The sequence below is a fragment of the Nelumbo nucifera genome, chromosome 3 (genome assembly GCF_055504915.1).
Source record: "Nelumbo nucifera cultivar China Antique chromosome 3, China Antique-T2T, whole genome shotgun sequence".
Lineage (NCBI taxonomy): Eukaryota > Viridiplantae > Streptophyta > Magnoliopsida > Proteales > Nelumbonaceae > Nelumbo > Nelumbo nucifera.
In genome coordinates this window covers 94,556,089-94,575,355 of record NC_142651.1, presented here as the reverse complement: position 1 = coordinate 94,575,355, position 19,267 = coordinate 94,556,089, and the positions used below count along the sequence as shown (strand labels likewise).

At 40.5% G+C, this 19,267-nt stretch overlaps 1 protein-coding gene across 2 annotated transcripts in view; it reads left to right on the top strand.

The window, feature by feature from the left end:
• LOC104586559 (P-loop containing nucleoside triphosphate hydrolases superfamily protein) overlaps positions 1–19,267 on the top strand; it is a 45,199-nt gene that overhangs the window by 15,159 nt on the left and 10,773 nt on the right. For both annotated transcript variants that reach the window (XM_088901953.1, XM_088901952.1), the window contains 3 exons: positions 171–263; positions 337–555; positions 18,907–19,146. In XM_088901953.1, the coding sequence (XP_088758079.1) occupies positions 171–263; positions 337–555; positions 18,907–19,146 (552 nt within the window). The remainder of the gene's footprint in view (positions 1–170; positions 264–336; positions 556–18,906; positions 19,147–19,267) is intronic.

The following is a 19,267-nucleotide window of genomic DNA, read 5'->3' as shown; positions in this document are numbered from 1 at the left end:
AAACTGAGCTTATGATAAACTGGACAGTTTCTATAGTTACTTGCACGTTGTGAGGCCAAGTTGCTCTGTTGTTTTTCACTGTATATGGAAATTTCATCCTTCTGTTTTTTTTTAACTTTTTACGATAAATGCCTTCAAAGATTGCCTCACCTTAACTTTGGTTTACATATGATGGATCTGGGCAATCAGATGAAGAAAACGATGAAAATAATGAGACCAAGTTCCACCGAAATCAAGACAAGGATGGTGGATATTTTGACAAGGTAAAGCTGCTAACTATTTGAACAAGTGCATTTATTTTAACACAAGAGATTAACAATGGGTCATATTTTGCAGTTGAAAGAGGAGATTGAACTTCAGAAACAAATGAATATGGCTGAACTTAATGATCTTGATGAGGCTACTCGATTGGATATAGAGGGTTTTAGGACAGGGACTTATCTGAGGTTAGAGATTCATGATGTTCCTTATGAGATGGTTGAACATTTTGATCCCTACCATCCTATTCTGGTTGGAGGCATAGGTCTTGGGGAGGAAAGTGTTGGATGTATGCAGGTTAGGCCCTACAAATATCTTGTCTTTTCTTCTGATTTTTTTTTTTGTATTACTATTTGACACGAATTTACTTAACCATACTAATGCAATGTGCTATTTATTTTTTATCACTATTTATTTATTTTATCTTAATTCAATGTGCTATTTATTGTGCATGCATGAAGATCTGGATTAATTACTTTATTATGCTTCTTAATTTGAACTATGAACATGAAATTATAAAATCATAAACCAGAAGAATTAAGATGGTTTATAGGGACAAGCAACCATATGAAGATCAAGATAATATGCTTGATCAGTAATAGAATTACAACGAATTGATGAAATAGAGTTTAAGATGTTTTGCTGTTACTAGCATCTGAAGTTACGTGGAGTGCTTTGAAAATCAATATGCATCCATACCAGTGTGATAATCCTTATGCTAAAGAAATTTTTAAATTTTTTGCTAGGATGTTTGACCTCTTTCTTCTCAGTGGGATGATTTTCATGCTACGTCCAGTTCTCTGAATAGGACCCTCAATCTCTCATCATGATTATATCCAAGAAATAACATTTTCTTTATCTGATAAAAACATCGTTATATCCAAGAGAGATCTTCTAATGGTTGGACTCCATGTAATATGATTCCAAAGCATAGGCTAATAGTGATATCCCTAGGATTGGGGTGAAAAAGCTTAAGACATATCTCACATAATGCTAATTTTCCTGAAACAATAATGTAAATTCTAGAACTCAGGAGGATTTTCTACAATATTGCTAGAACTCAGGAGGAACTAATTTCGATAGCAGTTGGAAAGCTAATCTCTTGGGTGTCGGCAACTAAAGGGATTCAGGCCTCCCAATTGGGGGCTAGACTGAATTCCAATAACTTTTGGCATTTGTAATCTGGGTGGTGTAGTGATTGTACCCCATCAAGGTTTTTCCTTGGGGGGATCTCTTTGTAATTTATTTCGTTATTAATAAAATTTACCTTACCTTTTCTAAAAAAAAGTTAATTCTGTTAATTTTCTTCAAAGAATATCTCACATAATGTTACAGTGCCACGCTATTCATCCAAAATTTAGGTCTAGTTAGTATCTACTCTAAAATAAGAAAATCCTACAAATAGTTGGCAGGCTTTCATAATTCATTTCCAATTCTTCCATCTCTGCCCAAGCCCTTTGATCAAAAGAACTTCTTAATTTGATTGTAGATTACAAACTTGCTAGTCACCAAGATGCCATTCTAAAATCCATCTGCCTTATACAAAAGACATCTGAGCTAGCCACTGGACCTACCAGTTTTATGCTGGAGAGCACTTTTTTCAATGGGCTATCGTTCAAAAAGATTTTTTGGGCTTGAGCTTTTCCTCTCTAGTAGATTATAGGCCTCAAATTCTTTTGGTGATTCCTTTTCTTTTGTATCAAGATGACTTCCATTCTTGTTCTGTTGACCTTTGGCTGCTTGCTTTATCCTGCCTGTATGCTGCTTTGAGGAAAGCTTTTCCTCTTAGTAGTAAAATTATTTCCATCTTCCAAAAAATTAGCCAACATCTGCAACAATCCGTCTTCTCTCTTAGCTCAGATTTTCTTTTCTTTTCTTTTTTTTTTTGTGATTGCTAATTGTGTGTAGAATAATTGATTACAGTACAAAGCACGCCAAATATCCTTTCATAATAGAAGTGATAGGCTAGTTTCAGCTGCCCATTTTCAAAAGAAAAGTCAAAAAGCAAATTAATTGACAACATTACCATCAAGATAACACATTGGGTTAAAGTCAATGATTTTTTTAAGGAGTTTTCGGTTGATGATATAATCATCGCTGGAGCAGAAGAGCGGGTACCTTTGACACAACAAAGAATTAAGCTAAACTTTGCTGTGGGGAAGTGTTTCATGGTTGCATTGATACTTGTGTTAAGCTTCAAAGAAAAAGGCCAAATTGGTGTTTGTCCCCCAACTGGTGCAGCTTGTGCAGGCTTCATGGTGAGACTGCTTTTCATCTTTTAGTCTCCTGTCCTTTTGTTGGCTTTATATGGGAGTGGTTTGCCTCACCTTTTGGTTGTAGGTGGCTCTCTCCTGTTAACTTGGAAGGGCTGTTTTCCCCTTATGTTTGCAGGTGCGCTACTAAAAGAGGTAGGTTGATGTGGAAATGTACAAGGGCAGCAGTTGTTTGGACAGTTTGGGAGGAAAGAACCTCTAGAATCTTTGGGGAAAAGGAAAGAACTAAAGACGCATTGATTGAGGCCATAACCCTTTGAGTGGCTCATTGGGTTAAGACCTTGAACTTGTTCTCAGATTTTCAGATTGATGATTTCTTCAGAGCTTGGGGGATTATAGTTGCTTTATCTTCTAGAAGACAACAGTGGTCTGGTCTCTTCTGCCTTGTGGCTGGTTCAAATTGAGCTTTGATGGTAGCAGTGTGGGCAATCCATGCCCTGTAGACCAGACCACTCCTGCCAGAGATGAGGAAGGCAACCTTTGTGAATTGTTCTTGGGTCCAGCTGGGCATAATGATGTGTTATCTACAGAATTCTTAGCTGATGTATTTGGGCTTGTGAAAGCTAAGGATTTGGGCCTGGAAAAGATAAATTATTGAAGGTGTCTCCAAACAGTTGTGGACTGGTTAAGGAAAGGGGAAGGAGTCTCTTGGCACCTAAGGAATGGCCTAGGAGATTCAAAAGGCTCTCCAGGGATATGCTGATTCAAATTAATTGGGTTAGAAGATTGGCAACAGTTTGGCAGATAGTTTAGCTAAACAAGGGTACAAAGACAGTCTATGTTTTGCCCCTTTTTACTATTACAGATTACAACATTGCCCAAAATAGAGTGGATCTGTCCACTCCCTGTTTTGCGAGAACATCTGCCAGCCCATTTGCTGTTCTTTTACCCATCCAAAACTAGTGTTACAACTTTTTGCAAGGTAGTCAATTTCCCCGAAGGCAAATTTAAATTTCCGAGGAGCTGAAGTAATTTGTTGTGCCCAAGAAATAACCAACAAGGAATCTCCTTCCACTTCAAGCTCTCTAACACTCATCTGTGTTGCCAGTTTAAGTTGTAAGAGAGCCATTGTGTCAGCCTTAACCGAGTCGCCAAATCCAATTGGCCCAGAGAATAAGACCACAACTGCACCTTGATGGTTTTTGAAAACTCCCCCTATACCCACCCTCCCCGGATTACCAAAGGAGCTCCCATCAAAGTTTAATTTCAGTTTGTTTGGCTTTGGAGGTTTCCATCCATTATTACTACTTTGTGTATATCTGTTTGTACCACTTCAGTCCATTTCCATAATAAGTCATTTGTGGAAACATCTCTGAAAAGCTCCATTGTTTTAGCCCAATGTGCAGATTCAATCCTTATGGATTCAATCACTTCCTCCATTGATTTACTCTTTTCATGGAAGATTCTTTGGTTTCTTTCTTCCCAGATGGTCCAAACCAGGGCTGGTCTTGTGATTTTCCATAGACATCTTCACCTTTTTTTTGTTGCCTCGAGAAATTGGAGTTGAATAGGCTAACAACATCCTGAGGGGGTACCCATTTGCAACCAAAACGAGAGCAGTAGTCCCAATTACAAGTTACAAACGAATAGGAAATTTGTAAATGAGGAAGGGTCTTACCACTGGCTTTGCAAAGGAGACACACATGAGGAGAGAGGCAATTATTTGGCCTTCTTTTCTGTAGCATGTCACAGGTGTTAATCTTCCCGAGGAAAGTTTCCCAACATAGAGCCTACACTTTAGGAGGTATTGGTTTGCACCAAATTTCTCTCACCGGGAGATTTACCCTTACGGGCTTTGAACTAATTAGAAGGTTAAAGAAAGAAGCATAGGATAAGTGACCATTAGAGGCGGGGTACCAAACTCTCCCATCCAAGAGATTTTGATCCAAGAAAACCTTTTCCAAGAGAGAGTAGGAGGATAAGGGATTAACACTCATTGTCCCTCAACCCCCTTTTGAACCCAAAATCCCAATTTAAACCACATGATGAAGGCCTACTGAACCTAGAGACTGGTTTGTTCTTGAGGTTTGTTAGAGAGTATAGTGTTGGGAATTGTAGTTTGAGTGGTAGGTCCCCAAGCCAAAGGTCTTCCCAAAATAAGACTTTGTTCCCACATCCCACATCATAATGGATAGAATTTAAGAAAGTAGGTAGTACCTCAAAGATTGCCTTCCAAAGGGAAATTGTAGAAGTGTGAGGTGCCAATTTTGCATCCCAGCCATTTTTCGCAACACCATGAATGCTTTCAATGATCTTGTGCCACAATCTGTCTTCCTCTAAGGAAATCTCCATAACCACTATCCTAAGAGATCTGTATTCCTCTTAATCAGGTTTCCAATTCCCAGGCCCCCTTGCTCCTTTGGTTTGCACACCTGTTCCCACTTCACCAAATGATCTTTCTTTTCATCTCCTAGCTCCCACAAAAAATCCCTCATCAACTTTTCTAATTGCTTTGCGATTTTCACCAGGATTCAAAGGTGGAAAGGTAATAGGTGGGCAAATTTGCTAAGGTGGATTTGATCAACATAATTCTTCTCCCTAATGAGATATAATTTTTCTTCCAAGAGGCTAATTTTTTAGCAAACCTTTCCACTATTGGTTTCCAGAAACTCCTTGCCCTAGGGTTTCCTCCCAACAACATACCTGGGTACTCTAGGAGCCAAGGTCTCACCTTCACAACCTAGGATTTCATCTAAAGTGACATGTACTCCTCTCCTAAATTTATCCCAGTTACACAAATTTTCCCCTAATCGACTTTCAGGCTTGGTAATCTTTGGAATCGGTCAACTAAGGCTTTCAAATTTCTTGTATTGAGCTCTCTACAACTCTCATAGAAAATGATTATGTCATCAACAAATTGTAGATGTGTCATAACAACCAATTTCTTCCAATTCTCCACCCTTTGAATTGGATTTCGAGATCAGACTTAGTATCAATTTACTCGAGACCTTTGTAATGAGAGTGAACAAGAAAGGGGAAAGAGGATATCCTTGCCTTAAACCCCTTTTAGTTGGGAAGAAGTCCTTTACCACACCATTGATTAGAATTGAGAAGTGTGCTGAGCTAGTACAACCATTGATCCACTTCCTCCATCTTTCTCCCGGACCTATTTTTCCACCATAATATAGGCCTTTTCCAGATCCAATTTGCAAATTAAGCCTACCCCTTCCTATCTTTTTTTTTTGCTACACACTCATTGGCCACTAGAATTTGGTTAATTATTTGCCTGCCTTCCTCAAAAGTCTCCTTGATTTTGAGAGGTTACTAGAGGCAACATAGTTTTAAATCTTCCCGCCAACACTTTATCTATAGACTTGTATAGGCTACCGACAAGGCTTATGGGCCTGTAGTCCTTTGGTGTTTTGGCTTATTTCTTCTTAGGCACTAGTGCTAGGAAGGTAGCATTTACTCCCGGTGAGACTTTCCACTTATGATAGAATTCCACAAAGATCTCCAATAAGTCATCTTTTATAATTTCCCAGCAATCCTGATAAAAAGCCATTAAGAGACCATCGGGTCCTGATGCTTTGGAGCTTTCCATTGAAAACATTATTTCATTATCTCTTCTACACCGAAGCTTCTTTCTAGAATTGCAGCCTGGGCTTCTGGTAGCAAGTGTTTTAAAAGCTCAAGGCACAGGGGCCAATTTGAGCCTGAGGCGCAAGGTGCAAGGTGAGGCATGTACCTTTTTGAAGAAAGGCTTAAAAACACAAAAAAAAGCCAGAAACTTCAAAAAATGCCAAAAAATAAAAATATAAAAAATAATATTAATAAAAAATATAAACTTAAATTTTAAAATAAATATTTTAAAAAACCTATTATCTAAAATTAAAATACATAAGCATAACATGTAAAGCATATTCAAATGAGAACCACAACTGAGCCCAAAACAATTCTTACCTATTTACCCTTTGCTTAGCTAACACATCTGACAAAGTATTTGCTGATCTCCCCACCCACTGTACAGCGACCAACATATTCCTTGTCAACCAATTAAATTTCTTCATTTCATTCTTGTAACGCCACATAGCCTCTTCAGGACTTTTCAACCAACCCACCACCACTTTGGAATCCCCCTCGATTGTTAGGAGTTGTACCCCCAACTGGTTTGCAAATTGCACCCCTTGTACAACAACTAAAAGTTCTGCCCTGATGGAGTCCCCAATTCCCACGGGACCTGAGTAGAGCAACAAAATCTCTCCCTTCTCATTTCTCAAAGTACCCCCCATTCCGGATAATCCTGGATTACCCATGCTACTTCCATCAAAGTTCAACTTCAGTGAGCCTTCGGATGGCTGAGACCAGCTTGTAATTGATTTGTCCTTTAGAGATGAACACCTCGCTACTGCTGACCAATTTCTCCAAAGGTCATTAAAGGAGAATTGATGAAAGATTTCCAAGGTCTTCAGCCAAGGTATTGCCCTATTTAACACACAGTCTTTCAATTCCTGACCGTTCCTTTCCTTTTCTTGAAAAATTATAATATTCCTTTCTTCCCAAAGAGTCCAAATCAAGGCAGCACGAGCACATCTCCACATAATTCTCCCTATTGTTGTAGGCCAATAAAAGGTAGAATGGTTGAAGAGCATGTGAACTTCTACTGGTAGACTCCAACTACCCCCAAACAACGAAAGTAGCCAAGCCCAAAGGTCTGCAGAAAAGGGACAAGATATTAATAGGTGGTAACAATCCTCATCGTGAGCTCTACAGAGGATACACCAATTAGGAGAAATACAGAGGAAATGTCTTCTCTTTTGTAGGTTATCTAGAGTGTTTACTTTCCCATGAAATACTTCCCAACAAAACGCCATAATTTTTTGGGGAACTGGCCTGCACTAAATTTCTTTTGATGGAAAGGGTTGGTGAGTAGAAAGTTGAGAGATGGACCTGAAGAAAGAAGCACAAGTGAAGGTTCCATTGGGTCTAGGAGTCCATACCCTCTTATCTGGCTTGGAGGGATCCAAACAAACCTGATTAAGACAACCAAGCAAAACAAAAAGAGATTCAATTTCATCATCCCTAAGTCCTCTTCAAAACCCAAAATCCCAAGTAGGATCTAAGGGTGTTCCCAAAGGTGAGACAAATTTTGAGACCACCTCTTTTTTGTACAAAGAAATAGAAAATAGCGAAGGGAACAGATCCTTTAAAGGTGTGTCTTCTACCCAAATATCCTACCAAAAATGAACAGTGTTGCCAGAACAAACTTCATACTTGATAAAATTAAGGAATTGAGGAAGGGTGTTGTGAATGGCCTTCCAAGGTGCTGCTAGGTTAGCTTGCTTTGATACACCAGCATCCTATCCATTCTCTGACCTCCCATGAATGCTTCCCACCACCTCATGCCACAATCCCCCTTTTCCAATGGCCATCGCCACAACCATTTCCCTAACAGAGCTTGATTTTTTCTAGTTACCCTCCTAAGTCCCAAACCCCCCACTTCTTTACTTCTGCAACAATTTCCCAATTAACCAAGTGATCCTTTTTTTCTCGTCCTGGCTTCCATAAGAAATCTCTCATCAACTTCTCTAGTTTCCTAGCTTCCCTAACTAGTATCCTAAAAACAGACAAAAGATAGGTAGGTAAGTTGGCCAAGGTAGCTCTTATTAGGGTAATTCTCCCTCCTAAAGAGACATAATTCCTCTTCCATGAGGCTAATTTCTTCTCAAACTTTTCTATCACTAGGGTCCAAAATCTACTCTCCCTAGGATTTGCCCCTAAAGGAAGCCCTAAATATGACATAGGCCAAACAAAGGTGGAATACTCGAGACACTCTGCAATAGCCTCGACCTCCCCTACCTCCAAATTTATACCCGCTATGCAGCTCTTTTCCAAATTTATTCTCAAATTAGAAATACTTTCAAATCCTTTGATTATCTCCTTTAGGTTTGCTACCTTTTCGCTAAAACCTTTTTCACAAAAGATCATTAGATCATCTGCAAACTGAAGGTGGGTGACAGGGACTTGGTGTCCCCTTTTCTCCAACCCCTAATGGCATCTTCATTGTTAGCCTTAGTAATGATCCTACTAATCACATCAGCTACTAAGGTAAAAAGGAAGGGTGAGAGTGGATCCCCTTGCCTGACATCCCTGCAAGCTGGAAAAAGTCCCTCACCATACCATTTACCAGAATAGAGTAGTGACAAGTACTGATACACCCAAAAATCCAACTACACCACTTGTCCCCAAATCCACAGTTTCGCATAACCTCTAATAGAAACTTCCAGTCAACCAAATCATAGGCCTTTTCAAGATCCAATTTACAATGAAACCTCTCTTACTAGACCTTTTCATTTCCTCCACACACTCATTCGCAATTAAGATCTGATTTGTTATTTGTCGCCCTTGAATGAAAGCCCCCTGGGTTTCACTAATGATAGAAGGGACGACTGTTTTGATCCTCAACGAGAGCACTTTAGCCAGAATTTTATAGATGCTTGTCACCAAACTAATAGGCTTATAATCTTTTGGGTGGTTGGCATCATTCTTCTTAGGTATCAAGCTGCCTTTGGGTGGTTGTCACTAGACTAATAGGCCTACTAATCCAACTACACCACATGTCACCTACCTCTCTTTTTTTCCTCAATTGCATTACTTCAAGTAGCTAATGTAATGTAAAACATATTACATTCTTGAATTTTAATTGCTTTGAGCTACGCCCCTCGAGTCAAGCCCAAACAAGTCCATGTTAGGGTCCTAAATTCTTAATTCTCATATAAAAAATAATGATTTTATAATTTTAATTGCTTTCTAAAAAGATATTTTATTAGGATGAATGAATGGAAAATATTAGCAAATAGGGGTTCTCGGAGCTTGTTTGGGCTTGCCTCGAGGGGCGTTACATGGGGGTCCAGGGGCGGAGCCCCCGACCCAGCTGTTATGTCAAAAAAAAGCTAAAAAGCATCAAATTTTCAAAAGGTGCATGCCTGGGCTGAAGCGCAATGAAAGAGATGCGCCTAGGACCTAGGCGAGGCTAGTGTGCCTTTTAAATCACTGCTGGTAGCCTAATCCAGTCTAACTCCCCCAATTCCGAACTTCTCTCTCCTAAGGGCAAAGGTGGCAAAGATTGATTTGAAATGCTCTAAGAAGGTTTGTGTTATTTCCTCCTCTGAAGTTACCACCCCGCCTTTAACTTCTGTACTAGAGATCAAGTTCTTCCTTCTCCTTCCATTTGCTAGAGAGTGAAAGTATTTTGTATTGCCATCTCCATCCACAAGCCATTTGCACCTTGATTTTTGTCTTCAAGAGATTTCCTTCTTTCCTCAGAATCTCCTTTAATTCCACTTTTAGATTTTTTTGATTAATAACCACATTTCATTAATTAATCACAAAAATATTACAACGATGAAGATAAACTTTCTTCATCTTCTAGCTGGAGCTTGAGCCCCCAAGAACAAAAACAGAAAAATTTACACTTGTGCCCAAAACATTAACTCCCTCTCAACTCCTTGCTTAGCTAACCCATCAACAAAGGAGTTAGCTGACCTTTTCACCCAACAGATCTTAATTTCCATCTCTTGAACAAGCCATCTAAATTTCCTCCTCTCATTACTGTACATCCATAAACTGCTATTTTCTTTGTTCAGCCACCCTACCACCACCTCTGAGTCCCCTTCAATGATGAGTTTTCTAATATTCATCTCCTTAGCTCTTTGGACTCCTTCCAGAACTGCAAAAATCTCAGCCCTGAGAGAATCACCCACACCAATTGGGCCTGAAAACAAGGCTAGAACCAGCCCATTCTCATCGCTAAACACACCTCCAATCCCTGATTGTCCTGGATTCCCTTGACTACTCCCATCAAAGTTAAGTTTTAAAAAACCGGCCGGTGGGGGGGTCCAACACACACTCATTGTTTTGGGCTGGGTGCAGTTAGCAATCTCATTCCACTTCCTCAATAAATCATCCACTGTGAAGTCTGTAAACAACTATGAAGATTTCAGCCATTGTACTGCCCTTAAATGGATCAAAGCCCAAACATACAACAGCCCTCAAAAATCTCCACATGGTTCTTCCCCTTTTCAATCGACACCTGAAGAAGGAAGGGGAAAAAGGCTTTGCAAATTTGTTGGAGGATTCCAACTACCCCCAAAGAGGGATAATGCTCACACCCAAATGGACAATAGCGAACTGGCAATTTACCAATAGATGAAAACTAGTTTCACCATCCGCTTTACATAGAACACACTAGTTAGGCGATAAACAAGTCTTGGGCCTCTTCTTTTGGAGCAAGTCACCAGTATTGATTCTTTCTCGAAAAGCTTCCCAGCAAAAACCACCAACTCTAGGGGGGATTGGTCTACACCAAACCTTAGTGACCGGGAAGGGAGGGGGAATAGGGCTAGGGGGCTGACTTAGAACTTTGAAAAAAGAGGCACAAGAAAAGGAGCCAAAGGGGGTGGGGGTCCATATTCTAGAATCCAGCTTCGTAGGGTCCAAGAAAACATTATCAAGGAGACCAAGGAGGCTCGAGATACTATTCAAGTCTGTATCTCTCACAGCCCTTCTCAAGCCCAGATTCCACCCAAACCCAGAAGATGAGGAAGAAGGGGTAATGAAAGAAGAAACCGACTCATTCTTAAAATCAGAAAGGGCATACAAGGAAGGAAACAAATCCATAAGAGGGGCATTCTCCACCAAGATTTGTTCCCATGATTTTATGGAATTGCCCATGTTCAAATCATACCTGATGAGAGGAGAGAAAGTTGGAAGCTGATCGTGAATGGCTTTCCAAGGTGACACACTTGTGGTCCTAGCTCGAATTCCGGCATCCCATCCATTTTGCTCCATGCCATGTATGCTTACCACTATTTTATCCCATAGTCTTTCCTTTTCTATTGGGAGTCTCCACAACCATTTTCCCAAAAGAGCCATGTTCCTTTGCCTGATGTTCCCAATCCCCAAGCCACCTAGATTTTTGCTTTTACACACCACCTCCCAGCTCACCCTATGATCCCTCTTCTCCTCCCCCGGTTCCCAAAGGAAATCTCTCATCATTTTCTCCAATCTATTGGATACCTTTGCTGGGATTTTGAACACTTAAGGAAATAGATGGGTAAATTAGCTAAGGTAGCCTTGATTAGTGTAATCCTTCCACCAAGGGAAAGGTAATTCTTCTTCCAAGAGGCAATTCTCTTTTCAAATTTTTCCACCACTGGATTTCATAAACTCTCTTTCTTTGGTTTATCACCCAAAGGCATCTCTAAGTAGGTTAATGGCCATCCTGAAACTTCACAACTCAATAATTTTGCGCTTTCCTTGATCTCACCCTCCTCCAATTTCACACCCACTATGCAACTTTTCTCAAGATTCACCTTTAGGTTGACATTTGTTCAAAAGTTGTATCACCAACTTCATGCTCCTGATGTACCTTAGATTCCTACCTTCACAGAACAAGATTGTGTCATCTACAAACTGTAAGTGGGTAAGGGGGGTTTCCTCCCTCCAGATTCTCCAGCCTCTTAACAGGCCCCTCGAATCTGCTCTATGAATCAATCTCCCTAGAACATCAACAACCAGAGTGAAAAGGAAAGGAGATAATGGGTCTCCTTGTCTTATTCCCCTTACAGCTGGAAAGAAGCTCACCATTGTCCCATTCACTAGCACAGAATAATGATAGTTCTGAATCATTTATCAAAAATAAATAAATAAATAAATAATGACAGTTCCGAACGCATACCATGATCCATTTACACCACCTAGGTGCAAACCCAAATTTGGATATAACTTTTATCAAGAACGACCAGTCCACCAAGTCATAAGCCTTTTCTAAATCCAGTTTACAAATCACTCCCTTCTTTCCATTCTTCCTAAAATTCTCCACACTTTCATTGGCAATCAAGATTTGATCAATAATTTGTCTTCCCCTCACAAAAGCTCCTTGATTTGGAGAGATTATTGTTGGCAATGCTTCCTTCATTCTCAAAGACAAAACCTTTGTTAGGATCTTATACAAGCTATTCACCAAACTGATTGGCCTAAAGTTCTTTGGGTGGGATGCATCTTTCTTTTTTGGGACCAATGCTAAAAAAGTAGAGTTCAGACCCGGGTTAAACACACCTCTTCTATAAAATTCCTCAAACACTAGCAAAAGATCGTCTTTCACAACATCCCAACAGTCTTGATAGAAAGCCATTGTAAAACCATCCGGGCTTGAAGCTTTTGTTCTATCCATAGAAAACACAACCTCCTTGATCTCTTCCAGCTCAAGCCTTCTTTTCAATCTCTGCCTATTGTCCTCCCCTATATCTGGTCAATCCAAGCCTTCTAGCCACACCCCCTACTTAATGGCCTTCTAGCCACTTTTAGATTCCATCTCTCTGATCTGTCCTCCACACTAAACTCTCTTAGGCCTTCCTTTTTGTCTAGTCCCTCAATCGTTTTTGCACTTCTTTCTTTTGATTCTTCAAGTCTCCCAAATTCTTCCCTACTCCATTCTTTGATTTTTCCTTTTAGTCTCTTCATTTTCAACATGAAACTCACCCCTTTATTGCTCACATTAATATCCCACCTTCCTCCGACCACTCTTTTATTTTCCCTTTAAAGGTCTAGGATTCTTATCATCCATTGGTTTGCTTGATTATTCATTTTTTAATGGATGGCTTGTAATAAATTATGACAATGCTTCATGGGCTAAACCACATATTAAAGTCTCTTTGATGCAGGAGACAAAGAGTCAGTATTTTAATTTTCTACAGTGGGTCCCATCCAACAGTTCAGGCACAAAAAAGTCTCAAGACTCGCAGTCTCGAGGCTCTCTACAGTGGGTCCCATCCAACGTGGCGAACCATCTCTCACCAGATAGGCGCAACCCAAGATACATGAAGCCTAGTGATGAGAACAGAACAGGGCTTGAAGATTGGTTGAGTGAACAAAACAGTAACGACAATTCTGATAGAGACGAAACGCTAAGTCTGGGAAGTTTGTCTCCGAAAAGCAACAATGATCTTCTTGAAATAGAAAGTTTGCATACAGAGTTGTTCTTAGAGGAAGAGACTGAAGAGGCAGGTGGCGGGAAGACTAGGAATGGTGAAGAAATTGGTTCTAAAGCTGTGAAAACTCCTCTCTTCGTCGAGGGAGCTGACCCTGAGTCTAATGAATTACAGGATGTTGGTGGAGAGGGACAAGAATCGGCCGTGAGGATGGATGCGGGTATTCCAGTGTCGGAAACACAGAGAAAGGTTTTCCAAGTGGGTAGGTCATTAGGAAGTGATTCTTTCACCATGTCTACTTCCCAACCTTGTCCAAAAAGGGAAAAGGCCTTAAAACCATGTGCCGCCTGTCAGCAAGTCATTTTCAGTGATTCTAGTCCTACCCCCGTTCTATCAGGTATGGGTGTCAATTCTGTTTTAGGTACTGACTTGTTTGCTATGCCTGTAACAGATATCCCAGCTTCCCATCCAGGAGTTTCTGATGCAAGAGAGAGGGTGATAGTGGAAGGAGGAGAGAGGGTGTTGGAAGGAAGTAGTAAGGGGGAGGCAGATAGAATTTGGGAGTTGATCTGTACAATGATGGAGGAACAAAATAAAAAGGAAGGACTCGTAGAAAGATGCTGTAGCAAAAATAAGTGTGAGAAGGGTAAAATTCTTTCTCAAACATTGGCTGGAAAGGATGGAGAAATTGGGAAGGGGGGGGGGGAATGAGGAACAAATAAGAAAAAAAGATCTGAAGTGGAAAGGCTAATCTCAGACATTGAGGGGGATTTAGAATTCAGTGGTAAAGGGGATAGGAGGAAGGGCCTAAAATGAGGAGAATATGGCCTCTTATTGGGTCCTTTGCTATTTTGTATCGATGAAAATTATTAGCTGGAATGTAAGAGGGTTAGGGAGTGCAAGGAAGAGAAGGGCGATCAAAGACCTACTCTGAAGGGAAAAACCTGATAATTTGCTGTTACAAGAATCCAAACTGATGGAATTAGATGGGAGATGGGTGAGGAGATTTTGGAGGTCTAGAGGTTTAGGTTGGAGCTCATCTCCTTCTTGGGGAGCCTCGGGGGGGATTGTAACATTATGGAGGGAGGATGTGGTGGAAGTAGTGGAAGAATTGATAGGCAGATTCTTAGTTTCCATTAAGTGCAAGAATGTAGAAAATGGGTGTGTATGGGTCTTAACCAATGTTTATGGCCCTAATTCCTATAGAGAGAGGAATGAGATGTGGGAGGAACTATATGCAATTAAGGGGCTATGGGATGGTCCTTGGTGCCTGGGCGGGGATTTTAACGTCATTAGATTCTCTGATGAAACTAGTAATCCCCAACAGGTAATCTCAACAAGCATGAGGAAATTTAATGGTTTTATTGAAGATTGTGAATATAAGGAAATACCTCTGCTGCAAGCCAGTTACACTTGGTCCAACCTTCAGGAAACCCCTTTGTGCTCGAAGTTGGATAGATTCCTTTTTAACCTGCCTGGGAGAATAGTTTGGAAAACTTGGTTGCTAGGGCATTACCTAGGGTCACCTCCGATCACTGTCCTATCCAAATAGGAACTGAGTCTTTTCCTATAGGACCCAAACCTTTTAGATTCGAAAATATGTGGCATACCCATCCAGATTTTGTGAAAAAAGTGAAGGAGTGGTGGGGTGAGGAGGAGAGGGGGGTAAGATGGAAGGGGATCAAGTTCCACAAGAAATTAAAAAGGTTGAGAGCCAAAATAAAAGTGTGGAATAGAGATCAGTTTGGTAGAATTGAGGAGCAAAAATTGGGCCTAATCTCTCGAATAGAGAATTTGGATGTAAAGGAATCTCACAATGGGCTGACTGAGGAGGACAGAGTGTTAAGGAGACAATTAAAAAAGGAGTTGGAAGAAGTGTTATTGAGGGTAGAAATCAGTTGGAGACAAAAATCTAGACACAAGTGGATTAAGGAAGGCGATGGGAACACTAGATTCTTCCATGATTTGGCCAATGGGAGACGAAGAAAGAATTTTGTGACCAAGCTAGAGATAGGAGAGAAGGTGATTACCAACCAGGATGACATAGCCAGGAAATTTGTGGACCACTTCAAATCGATTTATAGAAGGCCTTTGAGTGAGAGAACAATCATGGAAAGGGTGGATTGGCCAACGATTGATGAAGGAGTGGCAAGGTGGCTGGAAAGGGATTTCGAGGAAGAAGAGATTAAGAAAGTTGTCTTTCTAATGGATAGATCCAAGGCTTCGGGTCCAGATAGCTTTACAATGGGTTTTTATCAAGACTGTTGGGAGGTGTTGAAAGAGGATCTAGCTGAAGTCTTTAAGGAATTTGCAGACAATCACACTATAAGCCCTGGAATTAATGCCACCTTTTTGGCCTTGATACCTAAGAAGAATGATGCCAACCACCCAAAAGATTATAGGCCTATTAGTCTGGTGACAAGCATCTATAAAATTCTGGCTAAATGCTCTCATTGAGAATCAAAACAGTCCTCCCTACCATCATTAGTGAAACTCAGGGGGCTTTCATTCAAGGGCGACAAATAACAGATCAGATCTTAATTGCGAATGAGTGTGTGGAGGAAATGAAAAGGTCTAGTAGGAAAGGATTCATTTGTAAATTGGATCTTGAAAAGGCCTATGATTTGGTGGACTGGGATTTTCTATTAGAGGTTATGCAGAATGGTGGTTTTGGGGACAAGTGGTGTAGTTGGATCTTTGGGTGTATCAGTACTTGTCACTACTCTATTCTGGTTAATGGTACGGTGAGGGATTTTTTTCCAGCTTGCCGGGGTGTCAGGTAAGGGGATCCACTTTCACCATTCCTTTTTACCTTAGTAGCTGATGTGATTAGTAGGATCATTACTAAGGCTAACAGTGAAGATGCCATTAGGGGTTGGAGAATAGGGAGACACCAAGTCCCCGTCACCCACCTTCAGTTTGCAGACGACCTAATGATTTTTTGTGAAGGAGGTCTTAGTGAAAAGGTAGCAAACCTAAAGGAGCTAATAAAAGGATTTGAAAGTCTCTAATTTGAGAATAAATCTGGAAAAGAGTTGCGTAGCAGGTATAAATTTGGAGGTAGGGGAGGTCGAGGCTATTGCGGAGTGTCTTGAGTGTTCCACCTCTGCTTGGCCTATGTCATATTTAGGGCTTCCTTTAGGGGCAAATCCTAGGGAGAGTAGATTTTGGACCCCAGTGTTAGAAAAATTTGAGAAGAGATTAGTCTCTTGGAAGAGAAACTATATCTCTTTAGGAGGAAGAATTACCCTAATAAGAGCTACCTTGGCTAACTTACCTACCTATTATTTGTCAGTCTTTAGGATACTAGTTAGGGAAGCTAGGAAGCTGGAGAAGTTGATGAGAGACTTCTTATGAGAGTCGGGACAAGAGAAAAAGGATCACTTGGTTAATTGGGAAATTGTGTGCAGAAGTAAAGAAGAGGGGGGTTTGGGAATTGGGAGGGTAATTAGAAAGAATCAAGCTCTGTTAGGGAAATGGTTGTGGAGATGGCCTTTGGAAAGAGAGAGATTGTGGCATGAGGTGGTGGGAAGCATTCATGGGAGGTCAAAGAATGGATGGGATGCTGGTGTATCGAGGCAAGCTAACCTAGCAGCACCTTGGAAGGCTATTCACAACACCCTTCCTCAATTCCTCAATTTTATCAGGTATGAAGTTTGTTCTGGCAACTCTATCCTTTTTTGGGAGGATATTTGGGTAGGAGACTCACCGTTAAAGGATTTGTTCCCCTCGCTTTTTTCTATTTCTTTGTACAAAAAAGAGGTGGTCTCAATATTTGTCTCACCCTTGGGAACACCCTTAGATCCTACTTGGGATTTTGGTTTTCGTGGAGGACTTAGGGATGCTGAAATTGAGTCTCTTTCTTTTTTGCTTGGGTGTCTTAATCAGGTTTGTTTGGATCCCTCCAAGCCAGATAAGAGGGTTTGGACTCCTAGGCCCAATGGAACCTTCACTTGTGATTCTTTTTTCAAGTCCATCTCTCAACTTTCTACTCACCAACCCTTTCCATCAAAAGAAATTTAGTGCAGGCCAGTTCCCCAAAAATATATGGCGTTTTGTTGGGAAGTATTTCATGGGAAAGTAAACACTCTAGATAACCTACAAAAGAGAAGACATTTCCTCTGTATTTCTCCTAATTGGTGTATCCTCTGTAGAGCTCACGATGAGGATTGTTACCACCTATTAATATCTTGTCCCTTTTCTGCAGACCTTTGGGCTTGGCTACTTTCGTTGTTTGGGGGTAGTTGGAGTCTACCAGTAGAAGTTCACATGCTCTTCAACCATTCTACCTTTTATTGGCCTACAACAATAGGGAGAATTATGTGGAGATGTGCTCGTGCTGCCTTGATTTGGACTCTTTGGGAAGAAAGGAATATTATAATTTTTCAAGAAAAGGAAAGGAACGGTCAGGAATTGAAAGACTGTGTGTTAAATAGGGCAATACCTTGGCTGAAGACCTTGGAAATCTTTCATCAATTCTCCTTTAATGACCTTTGGAGAAATTGGTTAGCAGTAGCAAGGTGCTCATCTTTAAAGGCCAAATCAATCACAAGCTGGTCTCCTCCACCCGAAGGCTCAATTAAGTTGAACTTTGATGGAAGCAGCATGGGTAATCCAGGATTATCCGGAATGAGGGGTGCTTTGAGAAATGAGAAGGGAGAGATTTTGTTGCTCTACTCAGGTCCTTTGGGAATTGGGAATTCCATCAGGGCAGAACTTTTAGCTGCTGTACAAGGGGTCCAATTTGCAAACCAGCTGGGGGTACAACAACTAATAATCGAGGGGGATTCCAAAGTGGTGGTGGGTTGGTTGAAAAATTCTGAAGAGGCTATGTGGCAATACAAGAATGAAATGAAGAAATTTAGTTGGTTGACAAGGAATATGTTGGTCACTGTACAGTGGGTGGGGAGATCATCAAATACCTTGTCAGATGTGTTAGCTAAGCAAGGGGTAAATAGGGAAGAATTATTTTGGGCTCAGTTGTGATTCTTGTTTTTCTTTCCTAGTTTACTTGTAAGTTTCAAGGAGGGGCTGCAGCTCGCGCCTCTCACTGGGATGATGTATGAACTCACTCTAATTTGCTTCTGAATCAATAAACTTACTATTATTCATAAAAAAAAATGTATTTTTGGACAATAGAGATATTTTGGTCATTTTATCATGTCTATTAGGTCTAGCCTCTTAGCATTTCATGTATTGTGGTTATACGAACGGGGTTTATATGCTCGACTAGGTTGAATTTCATTGGGAGAGGGGTTGGGTTTGGTTCGGTTAGTGTACGTTAAGGGTAGAATCTTGTCACATGTCTTTTGTATTCTCCTTTTCCTATCTTTTTCTGAACCTTTTTATTTTATTATGAAATTGTTGATTACTATTCCTGATAAAAATCTTCTACTTCACTATTATATTGGTTCTTTATTGAGATGGTTCTGCTTCTTCTTGTCCAGGTCAGATTAAAGCGGCATAGATGGCACAAGAAAGTATTGAAAACTAGAGATCCAATCATTGTTTCAATTGGTTGGAGGCGTTACCAGACTACACCTATTTATGCTATTGAAGACAAGAATGGACGGCATCGTATGCTCAAATACACTCCTGAACATATGCACTGCCTTGCAATGTTTTGGGGTCCTCTGGCACCTCCTAACACTGGAATAGTAGCTGTCCAGAATGTTTCGAACAATCAAGTCAGTTTTCTACCTGAATGGCTTATTTGGTGTAATTATTAATCATCATCATTATTATCATCACTCTAAGCCTTGTCCCAACTATATGGGGTTGGCTACATGAATCCTGGTTTACCATTCC